The sequence below is a fragment of the Candoia aspera genome, chromosome 8 (assembly GCF_035149785.1).
Source record: "Candoia aspera isolate rCanAsp1 chromosome 8, rCanAsp1.hap2, whole genome shotgun sequence".
NCBI classification, from domain to species: domain Eukaryota; kingdom Metazoa; phylum Chordata; class Lepidosauria; order Squamata; family Boidae; genus Candoia; species Candoia aspera.
In genome coordinates this window covers 61,010,033-61,032,216 of record NC_086160.1, presented here as the reverse complement: position 1 = coordinate 61,032,216, position 22,184 = coordinate 61,010,033, and the positions used below count along the sequence as shown (strand labels likewise).

Sequence of the window (22,184 nt, the reverse complement as noted above, 5' to 3'; positions counted from 1 at the left end):
TCTTAGTGCATTTTTACTGGAATAGAAAAGGAGGCAGTTACTCATTTGTATATCATAAATTATTCCTGGGGGGAGGGGCTAGCAGAGGAGAAAGTAAGAGAAAATTTCATTTCTATCTTATCGCTGAGCAGTTGAATTCTGTATTGTTGGCTGGGAAAGAAACCACTTAAAAACTAGGATTTTCTAGACAGCATGTTTCTTCCACTCCTTTTCAGCCCTTATAAATAGAGCATCCAACTAGGATACTCCATAATTGCTTAGATTTGGGATTCTCCTTACTACCGATACTGTCTTTGCCCTTGTTAAGAAAAATAATCCAGACTCTCACTTCTGTGCATAGAAAAAATGATATTGTACCTGAGGTTGCAAGTAGGTTTGGCTAATTAAATATCACAGGATTTGATTATGCACAGAAAGCATTGGTTGACTCAGAGCCTTCTACTGGAATGCATCAACTCTTCTGTTCATCTTGTCTATGTGTTGTATAGTGCATTCTTTAGTAATGTATTTGGTTCCAATACTATAAACAGTTGCAGGATACAATATTGTATTAAATGCCTGAAGCATTTTCTTCAGTAATACTAGGTTAATTGTGGTAATTGTCCTAACTGCCAGTTAACACGCTGAGACAAGGAACTGGTCTCTAATGTTTATTGCTTGTACATAACAGGAATCCTAACAAACTGAAGAAGCGTGGGAAAAACCCAGCCATATAAACCCCAAAGGTTAAGGCAGTCCCGATCTGTGTCTCTTTGAATGGCTGACCAATTCCTCAGTGCTATGCATGTGCTTAACAGTCTGGATGGGAGCTCCCTGCTCGCCATCCTTACTCATGACAGTAATACTTTGTTCTTTTGCTGTTTTACTTCCAGACCTAGACGATGGCAACTGGTCACCCAACAAAAGTGGATGCTCCTGATCATGTCCTTTACACTGTAGGCTCCTGTGTTCTGGTCATTGGTTGTATTGGAATTATAGGAAACCTCCTTGTACTCTATGCATTTTACAGGTATAGTTTTCTCAAGCTGGGGATAGGGATGAAGGAAGAAGAGAAAATCCACAGTTTGTGGGATGTTCAGCCAATAGTTCTCCTGTTCTCTTTTTTATGCTGTTCCCATATAACAGCAGACTAGGTGAGATTAAGATGGGCAGATCTATTATTTTGCTTTTACCTGTATGGACATCTCATATTTGGGGCTGAAAATTCCTGATTAAGAGCAGTGGAGTTCCTCATTGCATTCCTCATGATGGACGAATAGATGGAGGAATGAATGTGAATGAATGTCTATTTCCTTTTTTTCTCAGTTTCTTCTTTTTGCAGATCTTTCAAGTTTAGTTCATGGAACTTGTTTTTTTTTTTTAATTTCTTCAAATATTACATGTAGTTTTATACTCTCTATCTCCAAGCATATTCAGTTTTGTTTGCAATTTTGCCTAATACACACATTTTTTGGTAAATAGTTCCAGTATTATACATTTTCTAAATGTATCCACTTTTTAACAGACATCTTAATAATATACAAATGTTTCTGTACCATGCATGCTTTATTTACAAACTGCATTGAAAAATTAGGAATCTGTAGATTTCAAATGATTACTAATGTAGGATTTCATCTACTCCATATAAAGATGAAATCAGAAGAAGCAAGATTGTTAGTAGTTGAATGGGTTTGCATGCCTAGGACTTGGCTGACATATCTATCCACTGTATTTGCTATTTTTGTTTTGCTTATGTTTTGCACCTGTTAAGCTGTATGAACATGGAGGAAGTGTGTGTGTGTGTGTGTGTGTAGGAATGTGTGTATAGACACGCACACGCACACACACAAACTTAGGACAAAATAAATTGATGACATAAAGTGGGAAAAACTCTGCCAATAACTGAATTTTATCCTTGATTTTTAATTTTTTTTTAACTAAGTTGGAATTGAGGACTTTTGTAATTATACTTAATTTGTTTGTGTGATGTTGTAGTTTTGCCTTGAATGATGCATGCTTCAGATTATGGTATGTCACTTGCATATTTATTATGGAAATGAATTAACCAAAAATGTAGTTATGCTGGCCTGAAACCCAGCAGAGAAATATTTTGTCCTCTTCTTCCATTCACTCTGCAGCAAAGCAACACAGAACTCAAATCCTGATTTGAATTTAAAAAGAATCATGATAATGGTTGGGAGGTACTTAAGTTTCTAAACAATAACAAAAATAACTTGAGCATGAGAGGTAGCAGAATTTGTTGTAACTGAGGGACATGCAGTTTCTGACTTCTAATTTGCTGCATGAATTATTTTCTGCAGCAAAACAGTGCTCATTCTCTGATAAACATTCTCATAAAAGTGCCCAGCAGCAACTGCAACCAAAATGTCTTTGGCCACACTAAATAGGAATAGGTTTTGCCTAGTGAACCAATGAACCAATATGAGATTTCAAATTTATTCCTGCTACTAAGTGATAATTTCACTTTTGCCAAGTAATTTTTCCAGTTTTGTAAGTACAGAAGAGTAGTGTATTGTGTCATCACCTGAATTGTTTTATCTCAGGACTTACAACATTCCTTAGTCAGGAAATGGTACCCTAGAAACAATTTTCTAATTTTGATTTTAGATATTCTTATCTGATTGCTTAAAAATGTTTCCCAGCTGCCCCAGGGTAGAAACTATTTACAGACCTAGTTTACAGAAAGGACATAATCCAGAATGACTTCTCAACTACTACACGGTACTGGAAGATATTTCTCAATCCAAATAACTTAAACCTCCTCTGCCATTACTTGTAAACAAGAAACAAATTGCTCTATTGTTTTCTTTTTTCAGCTTTCATTTTGAAAGGCCTATGTGTAGTTTTGTTCTGCTAGATGTTTGGTGAATGGTAGTTTGTAACTACAACAGAAAGTAACAAAACACTTTCTTCTCCTTTACATGACTGGTGATGATGATGATAATGATGAAGCAATAAGACACTGAGGACACCTCCAAATTATTTCATCATGAATTTAGCTGCAAGTGATTTTCTGATGTCTGCAACTCAAGCTCCAGTCTGCTTTTTCAACAGTATGCATAAGGAGTGGGTACTTGGAGATACAGGTGCTTTCCCAATATTTTTGCATTTCTCAGTCACATCCAGCTTGTCTTTGAGGTGATGTTATCTGTTAATGGAATCAAAAGGTTGCAGGATCCTTTATCAACAAAACTTTGTAAAAAAAAATTTAACCATCCCTGCCCTTTGATCAGCAAATTATGTTCTTCTTTTCTGCCTCTCCCAAAGGACAGGAATCAGCATCTGTAATATGGTAATGATTGCACAACTATCCATTACCATGAACAATGGTGGATAACAATAACCAGAATTGTATTTCCCATTGTTTGAGGAGTGTGATGCTTGTGCATCAACAAAATGGGGTTGGATATCTTAATTAAGCCAAGATATGTTAAGCTAAATGCAAGACCTGTCAGCAGTATTGTGATGAGATTTGTACATTATGCTAAATTATGATTTCCTTACTGAATAAAGTACAAATGGCTAGAGTCACACAATTTGCTAATCCATGGATACATTTAAGATATTTGGGGCAAGAATTAGTATTTGGAAGTTTTTCTTGATTTTTTTTTAAACTCTGCTATGCCTATTTTAGCCTTACAATTCATTCATTCTCCTCTTCAAAATAGCAGGAGACATTGTGGTAATTTTTCAGCAATCATGGCCAGAGGAACCTCCAAGGACGATGAAAAAGAGCCTCAAGAGCCTCATGAGATCACCTCTATTTGCCAACCACCGTAGTTAATAGATCTTAGTGGCTAAGTCCCTGCAATGTGTTAAATCAAAATCAAACAAACCATAGAATGAGTTAGCTATCTATGTGAATTCATGCAAATCTATTAGATACCAACAGAAGTGGCAGGAAATATAAACTAAAAATAATATGTGAAAAAAAGATCACAAGGCATAGCCTAAGATGCGCTGTATCCAAACAACTTACCCGTGTGAGCTTTGAGAAATATTTGTGGCTGGCTTTTTCTTGATTTCTCCACTCCCCCTCCTTCCTATTGCAAACTAAACATCTTGTGTTTTTTTTGTTTTTGTGTCTTTGCTCCAGGTTGTAACTTGTATGCTTTTTGTGGAGCACTCTTTGGAATAACTTCAATGATGACCTTGTTAGCTATTTCGGTTGATCGCTACTGTGTGATTACTAAGCCTCTGCAGTCCATAACGAGGAGTTCAAAGAAACGTTCATGTCTAATCATTATGTTTGTCTGGCTCTACTCACTGGGTTGGAGTGTGTGTCCATTATTTGGGTGGAGTATGTTATCAGCTGGCTTCCTTTCTTTTGCTCTTGTATATATGCTCTGTGTGTGCATGTGCATATACTCACTATATATGCCGACTTTTTTAAAATAGTGCCCTCCAATTGGGTTGGGCAACATATTGACATTACTTCTATATTAGTATATTAAAGGTAAAGGTAAAGGTTTCCCTTGACGTAAAGTCCAGTCGTGTCCGACTCTAGGGGGCGGTGCTCATCTCCATTTCTAAGCCTTAGAGCCGGCATTGTCCGTAGACCCGTCCGTGGTCATGTGGCCGGCATGACTAAACGGAACGCCGTTACCTTCCCGCCGAAGCGGTACCTATTGATCTACTCACATTTGCATGTTTTCGAACTGCTAGGTGAGCAGGAGCTGGGACTAGCAACGGGAGCTCACCCCGCTCCAATTAGTATATTGGTAGAGTATAAATCATACCAATAAGATTGATCTGTATTTTATTTGTAAGGTACTTTAGGTTTGAATTTATTATACATTTGATGAGTGTATGTATGTACATACTGTATATTTGTGTGTATACAGTATATATATTATTTTATTTTTTATTATATATAATAGCCGCCCATCTCACAAGAGTCACTTCTTGTGAGATGGGCAGCTATATAAATCCAATTAATAAAGAAAGAAAAGAAATAAAATGTAGGGTGCTTGTATGGATGTGTGTGTCTGTGTGTGTGCGCACACACACATGTACGCACACCTCATATATATGTATATGTATATATGAGGTGTGCATACATGTGTGTGTGCGCACACACACAGACACACACACACACACACGCACACGCACACACGCGCACTATATTGGAGGACATCTGATAGAAAGTTAGGGCTACAGATTGTTCTCTTGGTATAATATTATAAGCAGTAGAGCTGACTTGATCTGATTTTACTCTGCTTTCCAAAAAGTTAAGTGGAACTGAGGATTTATTTATTTAGATTGGAATAAAATCATCCACAGCAGTAAAAAAATAAGATTTCATTAAGTTTGCAAGATCATGTCAACACAGAAGACTTTTAATATATTTTCCTTTGTATAAATGCAACTACTCAAATAATTTTAGTGTGGTAATCAAATTGAACAAAAAGGATTTTGTGACTCTGAAAGATCCAGATATATCATTTTTAGTAGCAGCATTGTCCATGCATCTGGGCTTGGATAAGGTTAGAGTATTATTCTGTCTGTTGGATATTCTCTCTGTTGGAATATTATTTTCTCGGTTGGATGTTTTCACCAATTAATGATGGCATTCTCCTAATTTTTGAGCTCACATGAGAGGGAGGGAGGGAAATTCCTTTGGGAATTCCCAAGGAGGCAACATATTTTGCAAGTATCCAGAACAAGATAGTTTAATCACATTATCTAGTAATACTAAAACCTGACTAGGGAAGGACTGACATCAAGGTTATCCTATGAAGGATTTAATGACTCAAGACTAATTCTAAGCAAATCTCTTGTTAGCAGACTGCTGAGTTTATCCAGAGCCTTATTAAATCTGTCTCTTTTTTTTCAGTATGAAAACATCTGGTTCTGGGTTAAATATAGGGATTTACTGCAATATTCCTGCTTTCTATAAACAGCAGCTAAGGAAGATTTACTCTTCTCTCCATTAGAACCTGAGGCAATAGGAAAGCATCAGATGACGGCTTTACAGTGTAATTCCATCCACAGGCTGGTCCAAGCATGCATCAGTGAGCTTGCTTGGCATCTTTTGAGCTACTCATAGCTCTGGTGTAACTCAGCAAAAGGTCTGCTCATACAATGTTATGTTAACAATCAGCCTTACAGTTAGTAGAACTATACTAAAACATATAATGTTTTCATAAAACATATAACATATAGAATCGCTCTTTGAGTAAGATGGACAGTGACTAAATTTGAAATATAAATAAATAAATAAAAATAAAATAAATAACATTTTGGTGGTAGACCAGTTTAAACAAATGTATACAAAACAGTTAAATCTTATGGGAATCGTGGTTCTCATTTTCATTTATGTGGACATAGGAAAAAACAAAACAAAGCATTATCTAAAACTTGTGATTTATGATTCTGTTTAGAAGAAATATCTTAGGTAGAGAAACTTGAAAGTCCCATAATGAAAATGCCAATATCCAGAGCAACACATAGCTGAGCATTATTAATAGGAAAATATCAAATATCAAATTGGTGAACAATTGTCTATATATACTCTTTGCAAGAAAGAATAGGACTTGAACTGTTGACAAATTTAAAAGTATGCTTAGGAAAGACTGACAATTTTCTTACTGCTTTTTTTATGTATTTACCCTTCAAAAGATAAATTGATCTAGGTGATGGAGCACAGACCAACTTTAGACAACAGAATTCACATTTCCTTTTTCCAGAACAGATGTGAATCTACAGGAGACCAGCAGGATATTAGAATGTGGGAGCTTCAAACAATCCTACACTTAGAAGTTCCACTGAACTGAAATGTTGTATGATTTCACATTTATTTATGGCCAGATCAATCCTATATAGAACTGTGGAAGAATCCCCACTAACCTTTTAGGCTTAGAAAGCCAATGGGAAAGTTTGCATTAGATTCAGTTTTTCTTCTTGGTTTGCTGGCTTTTCAAAATGTTATTTTCCTTTGTGTCCAGCAGAAGAGAAAACATCTGCATCAAGATGGTCAAACTGACTCTGTCCAGATGTTACAGGTTTCAGCTCTCTTAAGCTTAGACAGTACGAGTAATAGCAAGGGAGTATGGCAGTCAGGAGGGCACATGGATCCCTATCCCAGAATGACACCAGCTCTAAGGATGGTGTGATATGTGTTCATGTTCCATGTAAGACTTTGGAACACTTCTCCACGATCACACTTCTTTTGGCTCTACTGCCATCAGAAAAAAATCATGGAGGATTTTCACTAGAACACTTCATTCTCTATACTGTATGTAGAAACTAACCTCAGGATCTCACTCTTCATATTGTGCTTTTAAGTAGAAGTCTTCTCATGTGAGCTCATAAATTAAAGAATAACATAATATTTAAATAAAACGCACAAATAAAACCTCATTAAAGAAACCTCAAAGCCAGTTTAAATTAGGCAAAATATCTTCAAAGCAGTTCTGAAAGCAAATCTATAAAGCCAGTGGGAATGGAATTGCACAGCTGTAGGACCAGTTTGATCAAATGTCTGTTGATCAAAGATTCTGTTGATCAAATGGCAAATGGCAGGCAAGAAAACAAACCCTTACAGACTCCATAGGTTAAATACAAACTTAAATGCTCCTGTCTGTATTTTTTAAGTTTAAACATTTATGAACATAGAAGCATTAGAAATAAAATAAAACTATTCCTCTAATTAGCCCTTGAAATCTGTATAGATCATATACGTAGTGAATATAAATGCCCCTTCTATATTTTTAAAGGATTTAAACATTTTTGAACAGAGAAGAATTGGAAGTGAAGTAAAATAAAACCTGTAGTTTAGCATTCTGCACATATTTTTCTATATCTAGTGATTCTGTTTTTAGGACTAAAATCTGGAGGAACTTTCAGACACAACCTAAATTTTTGTCTAAAGGTTAACATCCCTTAGATGAGACCCAAGACCTGGACACATTTGCTTAAGAGAAACATCTCTTGATTTTACTTTTGAATAAGCACTTATAAGGTCAGCTTGCAGTAAAGATACCACACATCTGTCCTTCCAGATGCTTTGGACTACAACATGCAGAGCTATGCTGACTGGGGTTGATGGGAATTGTAGCCAATGAAACTAGATGACATTCTGGAATGTTAAACTTCATATTGCAATAAATTACTTCCTCTTTGACTAAGATTTAAAGATGAGGTTAAGACAAATAAACATATGGAACAGTGTTGCTGTTTCCTTCTTAAATAACAATTTCCTACATCTGTTATTACTTATTGTATGCACTATATAATAAACATTTAATCAATTCTTAGGTTCCTATATCCCAGAAGGTCTGATGATATCTTGTACATGGGACTATGTAACCTATTCTCCAGCAAACAGAAGTTACACCATGTTGCTGTGTTGCTGTGTGTTTTTCATTCCTCTGATAATAATCTTCCATTGCTATTTATTCATGTTTCTAGCCGTAAGAAATACTGGGAGGTAAGTATATCACTGAAAAATGTGATAATTATTAGGAAATCAAGTATATTCTCATTGTTCATAAGCTGTAGTGGTGCATTTAGAACTGCAGAGATTCATATTCTTACCAACTAAACTTTCTTCCATTATCAGTTTAGAGAACCTCTGACTCATCAGTTCACAAATAAGCCATGAGTAAGTGACTGAGAAAGTCTCTGCCATAGGAACTCAGGAGATAAAATTAAATTCTAAAGTGGGGAAACAATCCAGACTCTAAAGTTGGTCAAACAAAATCTGTCAGCTGAAAGTTTATATCACCAGAGATGAAAGATCAGACAGTATGATTCTGTATGGTCTCAGTTTAATTTGTTGTTTAAAAATTGAATGTAATGGTTTGTAGAAATATGACTTTTATTTATTGAGTCGTCATACTGCATTCTGGGTGGTTGTTGTTTTGGTATTTTACTTATTTACTTTTCCTGTGCTTTCTTTTTTATTTATTTTTTCTAATTGTATAGTTTAGTTTTCTTTTACCATATAGCTTCTTTTGAATAGTTTAGAGTAAGATTTATATGTACTGTTATCACTGGTACTATTTAAATAAAACTCAATGCAAATTATAAAAGGATTTTTAAAAAAACCATTGTTGATAGGCTTCATCTCAGCCAGCATACTATTTCATGAAGCCTGGGCACAATGTCTTTTCAGGAGCACCCAGCATCTTTCAGCTCCCTATGAGGTTATAACCAGTATCATAAATACTGGGTGAGAAAGCTACTGTACCTTTGCCATCACTTTTCTTATCCCCAAGATTTTCTGGCATCACTTCTTGAGCAGATATACTGGTCTGAATATAGTCTGCCCAGTCAACCAAAGAAAAAAAGTTAAAACTTTGGCCACTAGTGACATCTGCAGTGATACTAGGTGACTGACTCCCAGCGTGGCAGAATGAATTCTTAATCACTGGCATGCTGTTTTTTCATTCTTTCACAGGAATGTTCAGAAATTAGGATCCAGCTATAAACGGAAACGTTCAGCTTCACAGAACATAAAAAGCGAATGGAAACTGGCAAAAATTGCCTTTGTAGCCATTGTGGTTTTTGTTGTATCCTGGTCTCCATATGCTTGTGTTACCCTGATTGCATGGGCTGGGTAAGTGGCAAGCCACCTTCTCAGTTAAAGGTAGAAAAAGAGGATAAAGGGGAAAAGTAATCCAGTCCATCTGTTGATTAAACTCTTTGAGAACTGTAAAATATGTCTTCACTCAGTTACTTGGTGAGCAAGGCATTAAGTGTAATAAATGTTGTCCTTGGCAAGGGGAAAAATCCTGAATATTAAAGGTTAAATAACCACCAGGTTAGAGGAAGTATTTTTTTTTCCTTGAAATATCTTCAATAGAAAATGAATCCACTGCTTCACAGTTTATAGGAATAATGCATGGTTTATCTTGTTGCTTGCTTTTTTCCCCAAGGGTTCCCCCTCTCCCCAATCTCTTTAAATCTATGGATTGGGTGAAAAACTGAGTATTGTGAAAAAATGTAAAATATTTGTTGTATGGAACACTCTATATTTAAAATATTTAAATGCACATAGGCACAAATTTCATGGAAACTATTCTAATCTTGGTGTCTCCCATCTGCCCTTGATACATAGAATAATTTCCTATCCCTGATTTTTTTCTCAAAACTCCTAAAGTTAAGTTAAAAAAAAGTCACTGAAGACACTGATATATCTGAAGGCACTGCAGCATCTCATCAGCTGTATACAACGTTGTGCTAGTTAAAGGTTATTAATCTAAGCTTTCCCCCCCTTATTTCTAGCTATGCCAGGATCTTAACTCCATATTCTAAATCTGTGCCTGCTATTATCGCCAAAGCTTCTGCAATTCACAATCCTATAATTTACGCTATCATTCACCCAAGTTACAGGTATAGTAAATGCACTCTTAAGATACTGATTTTATACTGAGCTATGTTTGAAGTTAAATTAACAAACTGTTGAATGATAAGACATCTTCATTTAAATCACTTCACTTCTGTTTGGATTCATATATTCTTAACAATTTAACTAGTAACAATATCTCTTCGGTTTGGATTTCAAAGGAAGGTGACCTAAAAATATATCAGTTCTTTATCAAAAGGCAGTAGCTCAAAGCTGATCTTGTCTGGATGCTGAAGCAGGTTGGACCTGGTTAATACTTGAATGGGAGGGCTATCCCATAAATATCAGGCTGTAGACTAAACTTGGAAGTCAGAAAAATATCCTGGAAGAAGGAAACATCAGTTTCCATATTGCTGTCAAAAATCTACATGGATGGGGTCATGAAATCATATGGATTCCAGCTCAACTTTGCCCTTCTCCTTAGCAGGACAATGCTATAATGCAGTCTTCTCCAAACTGATGCCCTCCAGATATGTTGGAGTCAATGGTGGACAATAATTGGCAATATTGCCATTGTAATAACTGTTTGCCATAACAAGCAGAAGCAATATTAATGGCAAGAGGTACATGGTGTATGAGGCAGATTATAGTACTTCTTAGTGGTATCCCCCATTCTTTGGAACATGTATTCCCCCAAAGGTCCTTTCAGCCCTAATAGTTCTTGCATTCCACAAATCGGCCCTAGTTGACCATTACAGGAATTTTGGGCATCATGGTTTTTATTGCCTTTACTTTATGCTTGTTGTTCACTGCTAAGAATCTGTCGGGACTGAAGTAGGTAGTAAATATTGTTACATAAATAAATTTGCAGAACAAATAAATATTCATATACCTCCTTAATCTGCAGGATTTATACAGATGGCAAAATGGATTTACCTTTGAGATCTTTTTGAAGCACACAGCAATATACTATTTCCACTTCATGCCTAGTCTTATACTGTTGCTCCAAAAGGAATTTTTGCCTCTTACCAAAATCCTCTTTGCTATCAACTAACAGAGAATTTCATGACAATACATAAACATTTAGCTTTCCATTGTTTTGGCTGGTTCTGTTTGCCTAGGTGTCCTTGAATGGATGAAGAATTGCATGATGCAGAATTATACAGACATTTAAAAAGAGAGATTAAAAGCATCTGCTAATATCAGCTGACAGCTCTTGAGTCCGAAGTTCATTGCTACATGCTGATTATGTTTGAACACTGAAAAAGATCTGTAGCACTTTATAGAAAGATACATCACTTGTGTCTCTTTGTGTGTTCAAATAAATGCTAAGACTTCTTTACACACTTCAATTTTGATTTTTAAAACATGACATAAGGAACTCGATTCAGCCTCAGATCTATTACTGACAGGTTTCAAGCTTATTTTGTTTATAACAAATTTATCTCCAGGATTAAGATTAAAATCATGAAAGCTTAACATAGAATAGAGAAGAATGCATATCCCATCATCCTGTTCTATCCTGTCATTATCTTTAAAAACTGTAAAAACTTTAAACATTATCCTTATTTCATTATGACTTTAATTGTAATGAAAAAGGAGGTGACATTTTAGAATTAATATTCCTTTGAAGTATTGGTGTCCAGAATGTGTAATTCATCCAAGGTTCAATTTTCTATTTCAATTTATTCTGATAAAAATTGAAAACAAAATATTAAATGAGTGGTAGACAAACTAACTTTATATGGTTAAATAAAAGACCGAGGATTAATCTTAAGATTTTACATGAGCTGAAAGAATGAGGTAAATTAACAGTACTAAATTTCAAATTGTACTACCAAGCTAGCAGTCTAGCTTGGATCACAAAGTGGATTATATCATCTTATGGCTGGGTTACTTCTATCAAGAGAGACTCCTAGACTCTTGACTTGACACAACTGGAAATGCGCAGTTTATCAGAAAGTATTCAATCATAAATTGCATATTACAAGTATGGGATAAACACAAAAGAATCAGCCCAGACTAATTGCTCTTTGCCTCAAAATCAAGTAATTATTTTCATGAAGATGAAAATACAAAAAATATTTGATCAGTGGAGAGTAATAATTTGTACAGACTGCAAGACCTAATTCTTAATAAAACAAAGATGAAATATTTCTAGATTATTTCTTCAGAATGGTCAGAATCACCTCATTTGGTTCAATATCTCCAAATAAGCAGCATAATTAAAAAGGAATCACAAAAACAAGGCAGAATAATTAGACTTTTGAAAAAGTTAAACATTTATTGGGGTTTATTTAGAAGCTGTTAATTGAAATACAACTCAGAAACCAAACAAGTTGGACTTCCAGTGGGGACATGGCAGACTGAACAACTGTGCCTGCAGGCTCAGCAGGCAGACTGACAACACAACAGTTTTTTTCTGGGTCAGGCAGGTTTTTCCTGAAGCCCAAGACTGTTTTTCCAGAAAAAGGAAAACACCGGGAATCACCCCATCTGTCCTCCAGATAGCTGCTTGCAGCCAGAAGATCGCAAACAGTGTTCTCCTTCGACTGGTAAAAGCAGCTGGAAGGCTGGGACATCACCATTTTCCAAGCCACGCTGTAGCCTTAAAGGGACACTAAGACTAGCCACCCAATTTCTGAATCAGCCAATTTATATTTCTTTTAAGTACATGTATGCTAAGAGAGGCTTTCTACAGCAAGAAGAAGCAGGCTCTCTTGGTACTTATTGTTATTTTTGGGATCATTTTTAAAAAAAAAAATCTTTTTAAGATTTGGACTTTGTTTTCCATAAAAATATTAAGGAGGATTGAGAGTTAATAACTGTCTTTGTGTTATTATTTTTGTACTAAATTTGAAGATACTAGCATTTTCCTACACATTGAATCAGCTGTTCTGAACTTTCAGTTTTCTGCTTCTACTTTCCCTGGAGAACTGTCTGCATATCTCATTTTCACTTGTGTAAACACATTCTAAATTTTTTCATATCTTCCGCTTTCACTGGCTAAGCTCCTCGGGGGGCATCATAATCTACTGCTTGAGACATGGAGGATTTTAAACAGACTTTCTCTGACTTCCAACAAGATTTTAAACAGATTCTTTCTGATTCCTACCAAGTTTTTATGCAAGGCATTCAGGATATTGTGGAAAATGTGAGGTCTAAAATGTGTCATCTGATTGGGAATGTCATGGATGAAACTGAGAATTTAACAGTGACAGAAATGTCTCTTCTAAGAGTGAGATCAGGACTTCTGTTGAAATGCTGGATGAAGATCAAATAGTCGAGTTGAAGAAATTAAAGGGAGAGATTGAGTTGCAAGCCATAAGTGAAATGATCTTCTGATGGAACACCATGGAAAAGAAGGGGTTATTATTTATGGAAGGTCTCCTGAAGAGAAGTCAGAGTTTTTGAGGGAGGCAGTTGGGCTGTTCAATTATTTTAAGAAAAAAGCTCTGTGCGCAGTGTGGAGACATGTAAATGCTCTGATTTATTTTGAAGTGGGATAAAGAATTTTTATCTGGATTGCTTTTAGGGTTTGGCTGATTTCACTTATCTTTAACAATTTGGATTAAGATTATTAAAGTATAATAAAAAATAATAAATGTCTGGTTTGGAGTTTAATATGATTAAGATTATTAAAATTGTTGTATTATCAAGTCAATGGCAGACAATTTATATGTTTTTTTAGTTTGATCTTTATTATAGTAGACAGGATAGTCTACTATAATAAAGTAGACTATATAGTTTATTCTATATAGACATATAGAATAGTGGTAGGAAGGAAATAAATAAATGTTATATTTGCAGGGGGGAGTTGATTAGGAGGTTTATATATATTTTTCTCCTCCTTTTGGGGGGAGATGGGTGGTGATAGAAATTTGAAAAATAAATAAATAAATAAATATATGTTTCTTTTTATATAAGGGGAGGGAGCAACTGTATTTAGTGATTTTTATAATGTGCCAATGGAATGATTTACAAAAATAATATGACTTTGGTTTAATATAGAGTAAGGGATTGATTATGGAAAATTGTTGTACTTCCTTGCTGTTAAAAGTTGGAAGTCACCTCTTTTTTGTAATTTTGAAAAAATCTCTTGTGTTTCTACACTTCTTTAGTTTTTTCTTTTTTTCTTTGTAGTTTTTTTGTTTTTATGTAACTTTTATCTTTGCTTGAAACTTAATAAAATTCTTATAAAAAAAGAAACCAAACAAGTTAAAGACTGTATGATTAAATAGTTGCAGAATTTAAACAGGACAACTGATATGCAACAATGGAATTATCAGTGGATGAATATTAAACTTATTGTGAATACTATGTTTATTGAAAACTGGTATAATATGTTTTACAATTGGTATAGCACCCAATGCCAACATAGATAGCTTATATTGTAAAAAGTGTTGGAAATACAATAATCAAGTAGGATCTTTCTATTTGGTTGCAATGCTGTAAAGCCCAACAATTCTGGAAGATGATTCACTATGAAATGAAACAAATTCTAAAGGTTCAATACTCTTTCGTGCCAGCAGTTTTTCTCTAAAACATTACCAAACACTATCCCTACAAAATACATTGAGTTGGCTTTGTATATGATAACACTTAGCAGGACATTTTATACCTTTTATTGAAAATCATGTGTAATCATCTCCCTAGAAGAATGGCAAACTATGCTATGGAGTATCATCAATATCAAATATGACTTAATATTTGAAAAACAAGCCTGATACAGAATTTAACTTAATCTGGAAAACATAATTCTACGTACTAACTACATCCAAAGTTTGGGCTTCTCTTAACATGATGCTTCAATATATTAAATTTTGTTTGATTCATTAAATAAGGATAGAATTTTTATACCAGACAGAAACTTTTGTTAATTGCTATTCTGTCTTATAATTTATAGTATAAAGGCCATTTTAGTTAATTATTGAAATCAACAATTTTTTGTTGATTTTAATAATGGTTCAGAAGTTTTTAATTGATACGAGAACTGTTAGTATATTGTATTAGTCTAATGTTACTTGAAAATTTCTATTTAAATTTATGCGCCTTGTAATTCTCTTTCCTTGTTCTTTCCTTCCTCTTTCCTTTTTCTTTCTTCTTTTCTTTCTTTTTTGCATTTTTCCTTGGTTATGTTTTTAAATATTTACTTAAATAAATAAATAAAACAATTCTGAAATGAATGCCATGTATCAGTGCAAGGCAAGAAAAAAGGGAATTCATTTCAGATGTGCCTTGTTAGCAGATGGGTCAATTCTGAATGAAGAAAGTGGATTTGCTGCAACTTGACCAGTTAAAGTTAACTCTTATTTGTTCATAAACAAGGCAAACATATTTGTAAGTTAAGAAAACGTCTCAGATAAACTACATTTGTATCTTTGATGGCAATTATATTGTAGCCATAATCCTTGAACAGGATCATAAGTTGGAGAATTGAGAGAAATAACAGTTAATCTGTTCTTGACACCTTGCCATGTGGTAAGTTCTCACAAAATAACATGAAGTGAACATAAACCAAATATCTGTAAACGTGTCCATTCACCCAATTATGTCCTGTTTCATTTTAGAGTCTCATTTGTTTATTTTCTGCATTTCAGGAAAACCATTCGAAATGCTGTTCCTTGTTTGAGATTTCTCATACGAATATCAGCTAGTGAACTTTCCACAAGTTCTGCAAACGAGTCCTCATTCAAGACTTCTATGTCTAGCCGTATCTCTTTCATTTCCAGGAACAAAAGCATTTCCATTTCTGCTGCAGAAAGAGTTAAGTTTGCCTCATGGAGGAGGGTAACAGATCACCCTGGACATGGCCTGATTAAGTATGCATGGACACAAACATTCGGATTCATGTCTGTCTGGTACAAGGTGTTCACTTTAGCTGTTTCAAGGTTAATCCTCCTAATGAACATTTTGTAATGGGGATGTTCAAAGAAAGTCCGACCAAATTGGTATTTAATTGCACTGATCTCTCCAATCTCTCTCTCTCTCTCTAATGGAAACAGGTCTTTTCAGTGCCCCTGATGTATTTTAGCTTTATTTTCTTTTTTTCTTTTTAAATGATTTTATGTTGGTTTACCTTTCCCAGATTTTAATTAGCATTAAAAATAAATATTAGGGTTTTTTTCTTTTGCAAAATCATTGTGCAGTGTTACATATTTCAATGTTTTCACTGAGAAGTGGTGTACTTTTATTTTTTAAGCTGTTGTGACAAGAGAAAGGGCCTTTCTACATGCAGTGCTCATTCATAAGATCTACCTGCATTGTAAGATTTGTATGAGATTTTCTGGCCTTTTATAGAAGTTTTGTGTCAGAGAACTTACTGTACTGTTTGGCCCTGTTTTAGTTTTGTGGTTTTATCTGTTGCTGTATGCACTTTCAATGAATGATAACTGTGCTTCTGCTTGTGTTTTTCGTTTTTTACTGTTGGAGGGTATGCTGTTGGGTTAACCAACTGTTAATGATTTGAGTTTGAATCAGGAAATTGAGGTACAAAGGATTGAATAAATCAGTGTTTCTCAATCTCAGCAAATTTAAGATATATGAACTTCAACTCCCAGAATTCCCTAGCCAGCCATGTTGGCTGGGAAATTCTGGGAGTTGAAGTCCATACATCTTAAACCTGCTGAGATTGAGAAACACTGGTATAAATAGACAAAGTTGCTGAAAAACCTAAGGCACATTTAAGTCGTATTATATAGGAAACTGTAACTAGAAGTGTTACACTTTCCTGTGAGTACATGTGCATGTGTGTATGCGTGTAGATACAGATCTAGAGATAGAGATATATTCTCCAATGACAGAAGTGGAAGATACCAGGTAAGCTTAGGTTAGGAAGACTAAGCCAGGCCATGAAATAGTTCAGAGACTTGAAGAATTGTCATATTGACAAGAAAAAAGTCTTGTTGCCTGCTTTATCAAAAGGCAAGTCTAGAGGAGCAACTTTTGAATGGTAACTGCAGCTGAGAAATTGAACCAATTATCAATTAGAGTATCAGCCCCACCAGATAGAGCAGACCAAGAAATCAACTCCACAGGAAGGCTAAAACTACTTTTATTGAGATTAGTTATAATAACAGAATCTTGCAAGTCTGATTGTGCTATACCTCCTGCTCTTTCTTACAGTTCAGTGAATGAGGGAGGTATCTGTCTGAAACACTTCCAAATGCTATCTGGACATTCACGACTTAAAACATATTTTATACCTTGTCATCTGGCAACTGGTGCTTCCATATTTTCATCAAGGTCATCTTCTTTGCTCTCTACAAAGAGTGACAGAACTAGAGGTTGAATAGACTAGATGTTTGGACAAAATGGTCTATAAAGTCTCACAAATCCTTCAATTATGTGCTTCCATAATTACTAGTTCTGATTCAAGATAATGTTCATATTGTTGGGGGCCACACTTAAGACTGTCTTACAGCTTTATAGAGGATGTGGCTAATTTCTTTTTACATCATTAGAGTGAGTCTTTTGGGGAGGCTTTGTAGGTTTAAAAGGGCCAAATTGAGGACTAACTGTTGCAGAGGCCAAAACATGTCCCCTTCACCTGCAATTCCCAAAACATTTCCCAAACATTTTGTCCCACTGATTTGGGGAGTGTTTAGGGGCCACAAAAAGAACACTAGGGTATCCCATATAGACTAGGGGTGACCATGCTTATCCTTATGATAGTGGTTTTGGTACTGGTGAAGGCAAAGCAGTATCATTGCTTAGAGTCCTTTCATCACTTGCACTTTATGTCAGCACCAGAATGCCCTACTAATCCCCAGATCCCCCCTTAATTAAACAATGCTAGCTTTGTCTTGTTCCAATATATTAAATTAGTATGTATTAAATTATAGGCTTACGCCAATCCAATATATTAAATTATAGTCATATGCCGATCCTTTTAGTTCAAATAACCAGTTTTTTCCTGCTTAATCCATCATCCAAGCAAAACACATAACTTTATTCCATTTTCCCCTCCGTGCTCCCCCCCCCACCGATAATACACCTTTTTAGGAGGAGAGTTACTGTGACCAACTGAGCGCTCAGCATTCCTAGGCAAATTCCTGGGGGTTGGGCCTATAGCAGACCCTGGGCAATATATAATTAGTTATTCATATTCATATTCATATTCAGCCAACCAACCTTCCCCCAGAAAATGAGGACAATACATTTTGTTAATCAAGATCAGGACAGGATATCACTATCCTAGAAAGTACTAAGTTATACTAAATATTTCTATAGAAGAAAGATTCTTTATAGTTCATCTTAACAAATACATTCATCCAATATTTTCTTCTTTCTCTCTCTCTCTTTCCTTTCCTTTCCTTTCCCTAGACTTGGAATGATGTAGAGCTTGATCCTGTGGAGTCAGTCCATACAAAACTGCAGACACCACAAAGTAACTCCTTTTCAACAAATGCAGAAGAAAAAAGTGAATTGCCTATGAAGGCCCCAAGCTGTGATGTACCAACTGAAGAAAAGGTTAAAACAGTACTTTCTAATGTTCCTTTAATTTTAAATCCTCTTTTGGTCCAGGCCCTTCTGTCCAACACAGCAGTAGTGTTTATTCAGTCATTGACCAACAAAATTTAAAAATATACTGTACGACAAGAAAGTCAAATCAAATGGGTGAGATAAAATACCAACATAAAGAGGAATCTATAATAAAAGTGTAACATAAGCTACTATAATGATGTTAATTAACTGTGCAAATACAAATACAAAATATTACAATCTGTAAAGTAAACTACATGTCACCTAAAACAAGTTAACTAACACATAATAAACCTGCAGTGATGAATATATCAGAGGATCCACCCAACACTGTTACTTTACCCTTTGATACTTGAATTTAATTTTTATTCATTTTAGTGCTTGTTCATCTTGTTCTTTTGGGCAGAACAGCTTGCCTAAACTGGATGCTGCCCTATACTGAGGATGTAGTGCAAAGTCCAAGAACAATTCTCTCTTCATTTCTCCACTTCACTTCTTCATTACTTCATGATCTCAGTACTTACCTCCATCTGCTTCTAATTTCATACCAAGAATCAAAACAAAATGGTGGGACCCTCTTTTTTGTTTTTGTGGAAGAAGATGGAAAAAAATCCCCTCCTTTTTCTCCCTGAGAGTGGAAGACTTTGGCAGCTGCTACCTTCATGAAACAAGTGAATACAGAGAGCATCCTTGAATATTGATGAGCAGTTGAATATAATTTAATATTCTTAAAAGTTTTCCTGGAAACACCAGTTATTATAGCTGGAGTGTACAAACATACACTGTAGACGTGGTTTGGATAATACTGCAATATCAGTGGATATTGTGCAGTATCGTTCAATTGATGTCCCCATAAATTCCCAGAGGACTAGTTCAGAGCCTACCACAGCCAGTTATATGGACTCCTTGAAAGCAACTGATATATAAAATGGCTGTTTTTCTAAAAGGAATATATGATTTTCATCCCACACACTGTTGTTTTTGCTATTGTTGTTCATGTTGTTACTCTCTTGTAGCAATATGGATTGGAAACAGTCCAAACAAGTCTCTTGGTGCACTGATTAGTAGTAGTACTAGAAACCAGGTTAATGTTACAAGCACAGGAATTCCAGTGAGTACTCTGCTTTCAAATTAGATATCTATATATAGGCAGTTTAAGGCAACAAGTTTCTGGTTTGTTTTATGCTTTTTTGACATAAAGGGGAGGGGATCTGTCTCTTGGGAAAGAAGGCAGTCTGCCTCACTGATTGTTTTGGAAACAGCTACTAGACTTCTTATCAATGTGAGAACCAGCTATCCAATTTTTGGTGGAGAAGACTAACATTTTAAATTTTCCCTCTTTTTCCACAGTTTCCACTATCTTCCATCTGTCTAGAAGAACCACTTGAGAGAGCCCTTAAACACAACACTCCAGAACTGTTAATCTTAAGCAGCTCTTTGAGAGCATCATCTATTCCATTTGACTTGAGTACTAGCAGCAGAGGGAAGAGAATGGACACTTCTCAAGCAGAAATCTGTGAAGACCAAAGAAATAGTAGCCAGGATTCCTTAGAAAGTCCCACTCTTCCACACATCATTATCATTCCTACCTCAGAAACGACTCTATCTGAAGAGCAAGCTGAGCTAGAAAATAGAGAGGAAAAAAGCACATCTATTCTTCACTCAAGAGAAGAACCACCTGTTAGTCAAAGGAAGGCGTTACTTCTCTACTGACCAACTTGAAGCAGTTGAGAAGCTTGTGACATAAGTTTGACTGTTTCTTCAAATAATTATACCAAAAACAAAATTGCAGGATGGTGTATATGACACTAAGGATATTTTATGGGGTTATTTTTCCATGCAATCTTGAGGTCATTTCTGAACTTTATGCACTTTGTAGAAGCCAACTACAACAATAGGGGCTGAAGGCCCAAAGCTTAGGTAACATGCTTGTGAACAAAACCACCTAGTAAATATGTCTTTATATAATGGGAATAGATTTTCACGCTTCCATACTTTACTGAGTAAGGGTGGTGCTGGAATGCTAAGTAAACATGCCTGTCCAAATTCCAAGAAAAAGTGTGAGGGATATATGTAACTATTCATTTTCTCTTGCACAAGATCTGTGACTTAATCCTTCCTCATTTCAGTTATTAGCTGAAAGGTGATGGGTCAAGTAGAGATGGTTGAGGAGTACATGTTGAAGAACATGTAGCTCCTCACAGCCAGTAACCTGTTGACCTTTTGTTTTAACTTAGTAAAATAGTTGATTTGTCACCTGTCTTGTAATTGAAATGGCAATACAGGAGTGAGAAATGGATTTGAAAATGGGTGTATTTAAGGAAAAAATTATACAGGATTTTTTTTAATTTCAAACCATCACTTTTTTCTTTGTCTCACTGACATGTAGTCCTCAGTCCTTTCCACAGTATTTATTTGTATGGGTGCAAATTTTTTATGAGGTTGGAATCCATTTAGCCTTTAAATGATAGTTGGGCTGCATTCTTAAAAGTGAATGGGGTAGGATAAAAATTAAATTTAAATTAATAACAGTTAATATTATTACTTCATATGCATTTAATTACAGAAGAGTGGCAACTTTTGCAGTGAAACCGGGGGCTGCATCCAAAGATTTGGAGAGTAACAGTTGTATTAGAAAATTGATACCACTTATTTGGCCAGAAAATAAGAATAGTTTAAGAAGTGATCTGTTAAGGGCAAACTTCCCAGTTGATCTTTACTATTCAATATCATTTACCAAGTTTTAAGGCTTTGCACAGTGCTTTTATGCATACAGTATTTCTTTTTATTCCAAACATAAATATGTCAAGCATGTGATCAAACACTCCCCCTTTTCCCATTGCCAGGATCTAGACAAAAAAGACAATACTACTATCTCTTGTATCTCTTTAGAATTATATCAGTAGGAAGAACCAAAAAATTTACAGCTGTATTTCATAATTCTCTGTCAATAGTTATAAACTGTTGAACTCTCACAGTAGGCTTTACTCACGAGGGGCAATAAAAACATTTAAGTGCTGTAATGTAGTTGTCTCTTTGTTGATTGCAAGCTCTTTATGGTTCCTTCCCCACAGACATTATTAGATTCCAGTTGCCATAAACCCTCACTGAGAGTCAGAGGGTCACCAGATTGGTAGGACAGCCTTAGAGGGCTAAAATATTGTGCACGCTTAGTTGCAAAACTAGAAGCCTGTGCAATAATGCTGATTTCTTACTTCAAAAGTCTCTCAGCTAAATGGATCAAAATGCTGCTCACCTGCAATTAGTTCAATATACATGAAGTATCTGTTGATATAGAAACAAAGTTGTATGGATCAGGAATGCCCAACTATGAAATAAGAATGCATGGGAGTGCTGGTCAACATATATTTGAGGAATATATTGTGTGACTACACATCTGGCTATTCTT

General features: G+C 35.3%; 1 protein-coding gene across 1 annotated transcript; it reads left to right on the top strand.

Moving 5' to 3' along the window:
* The first annotated feature begins 878 nt into the window (after positions 1 to 878).
* On the top strand, positions 879 to 21,099 carry OPN4 (opsin 4). Its single transcript, XM_063309800.1, is given in 10 exon segments — positions 879 to 1,009; positions 2,953 to 3,086; positions 4,097 to 4,300; positions 8,260 to 8,431; positions 9,404 to 9,562; positions 10,231 to 10,338; positions 15,892 to 16,057; positions 18,617 to 18,763; positions 20,126 to 20,424; positions 20,426 to 21,099. Coding segments are annotated over 10 exon segments (1,614 nt in total). The 5' UTR covers positions 879 to 881; the 3' UTR covers positions 20,523 to 21,099.
* Positions 21,100 to 22,184: the final 1,085 nt, after the last annotated feature.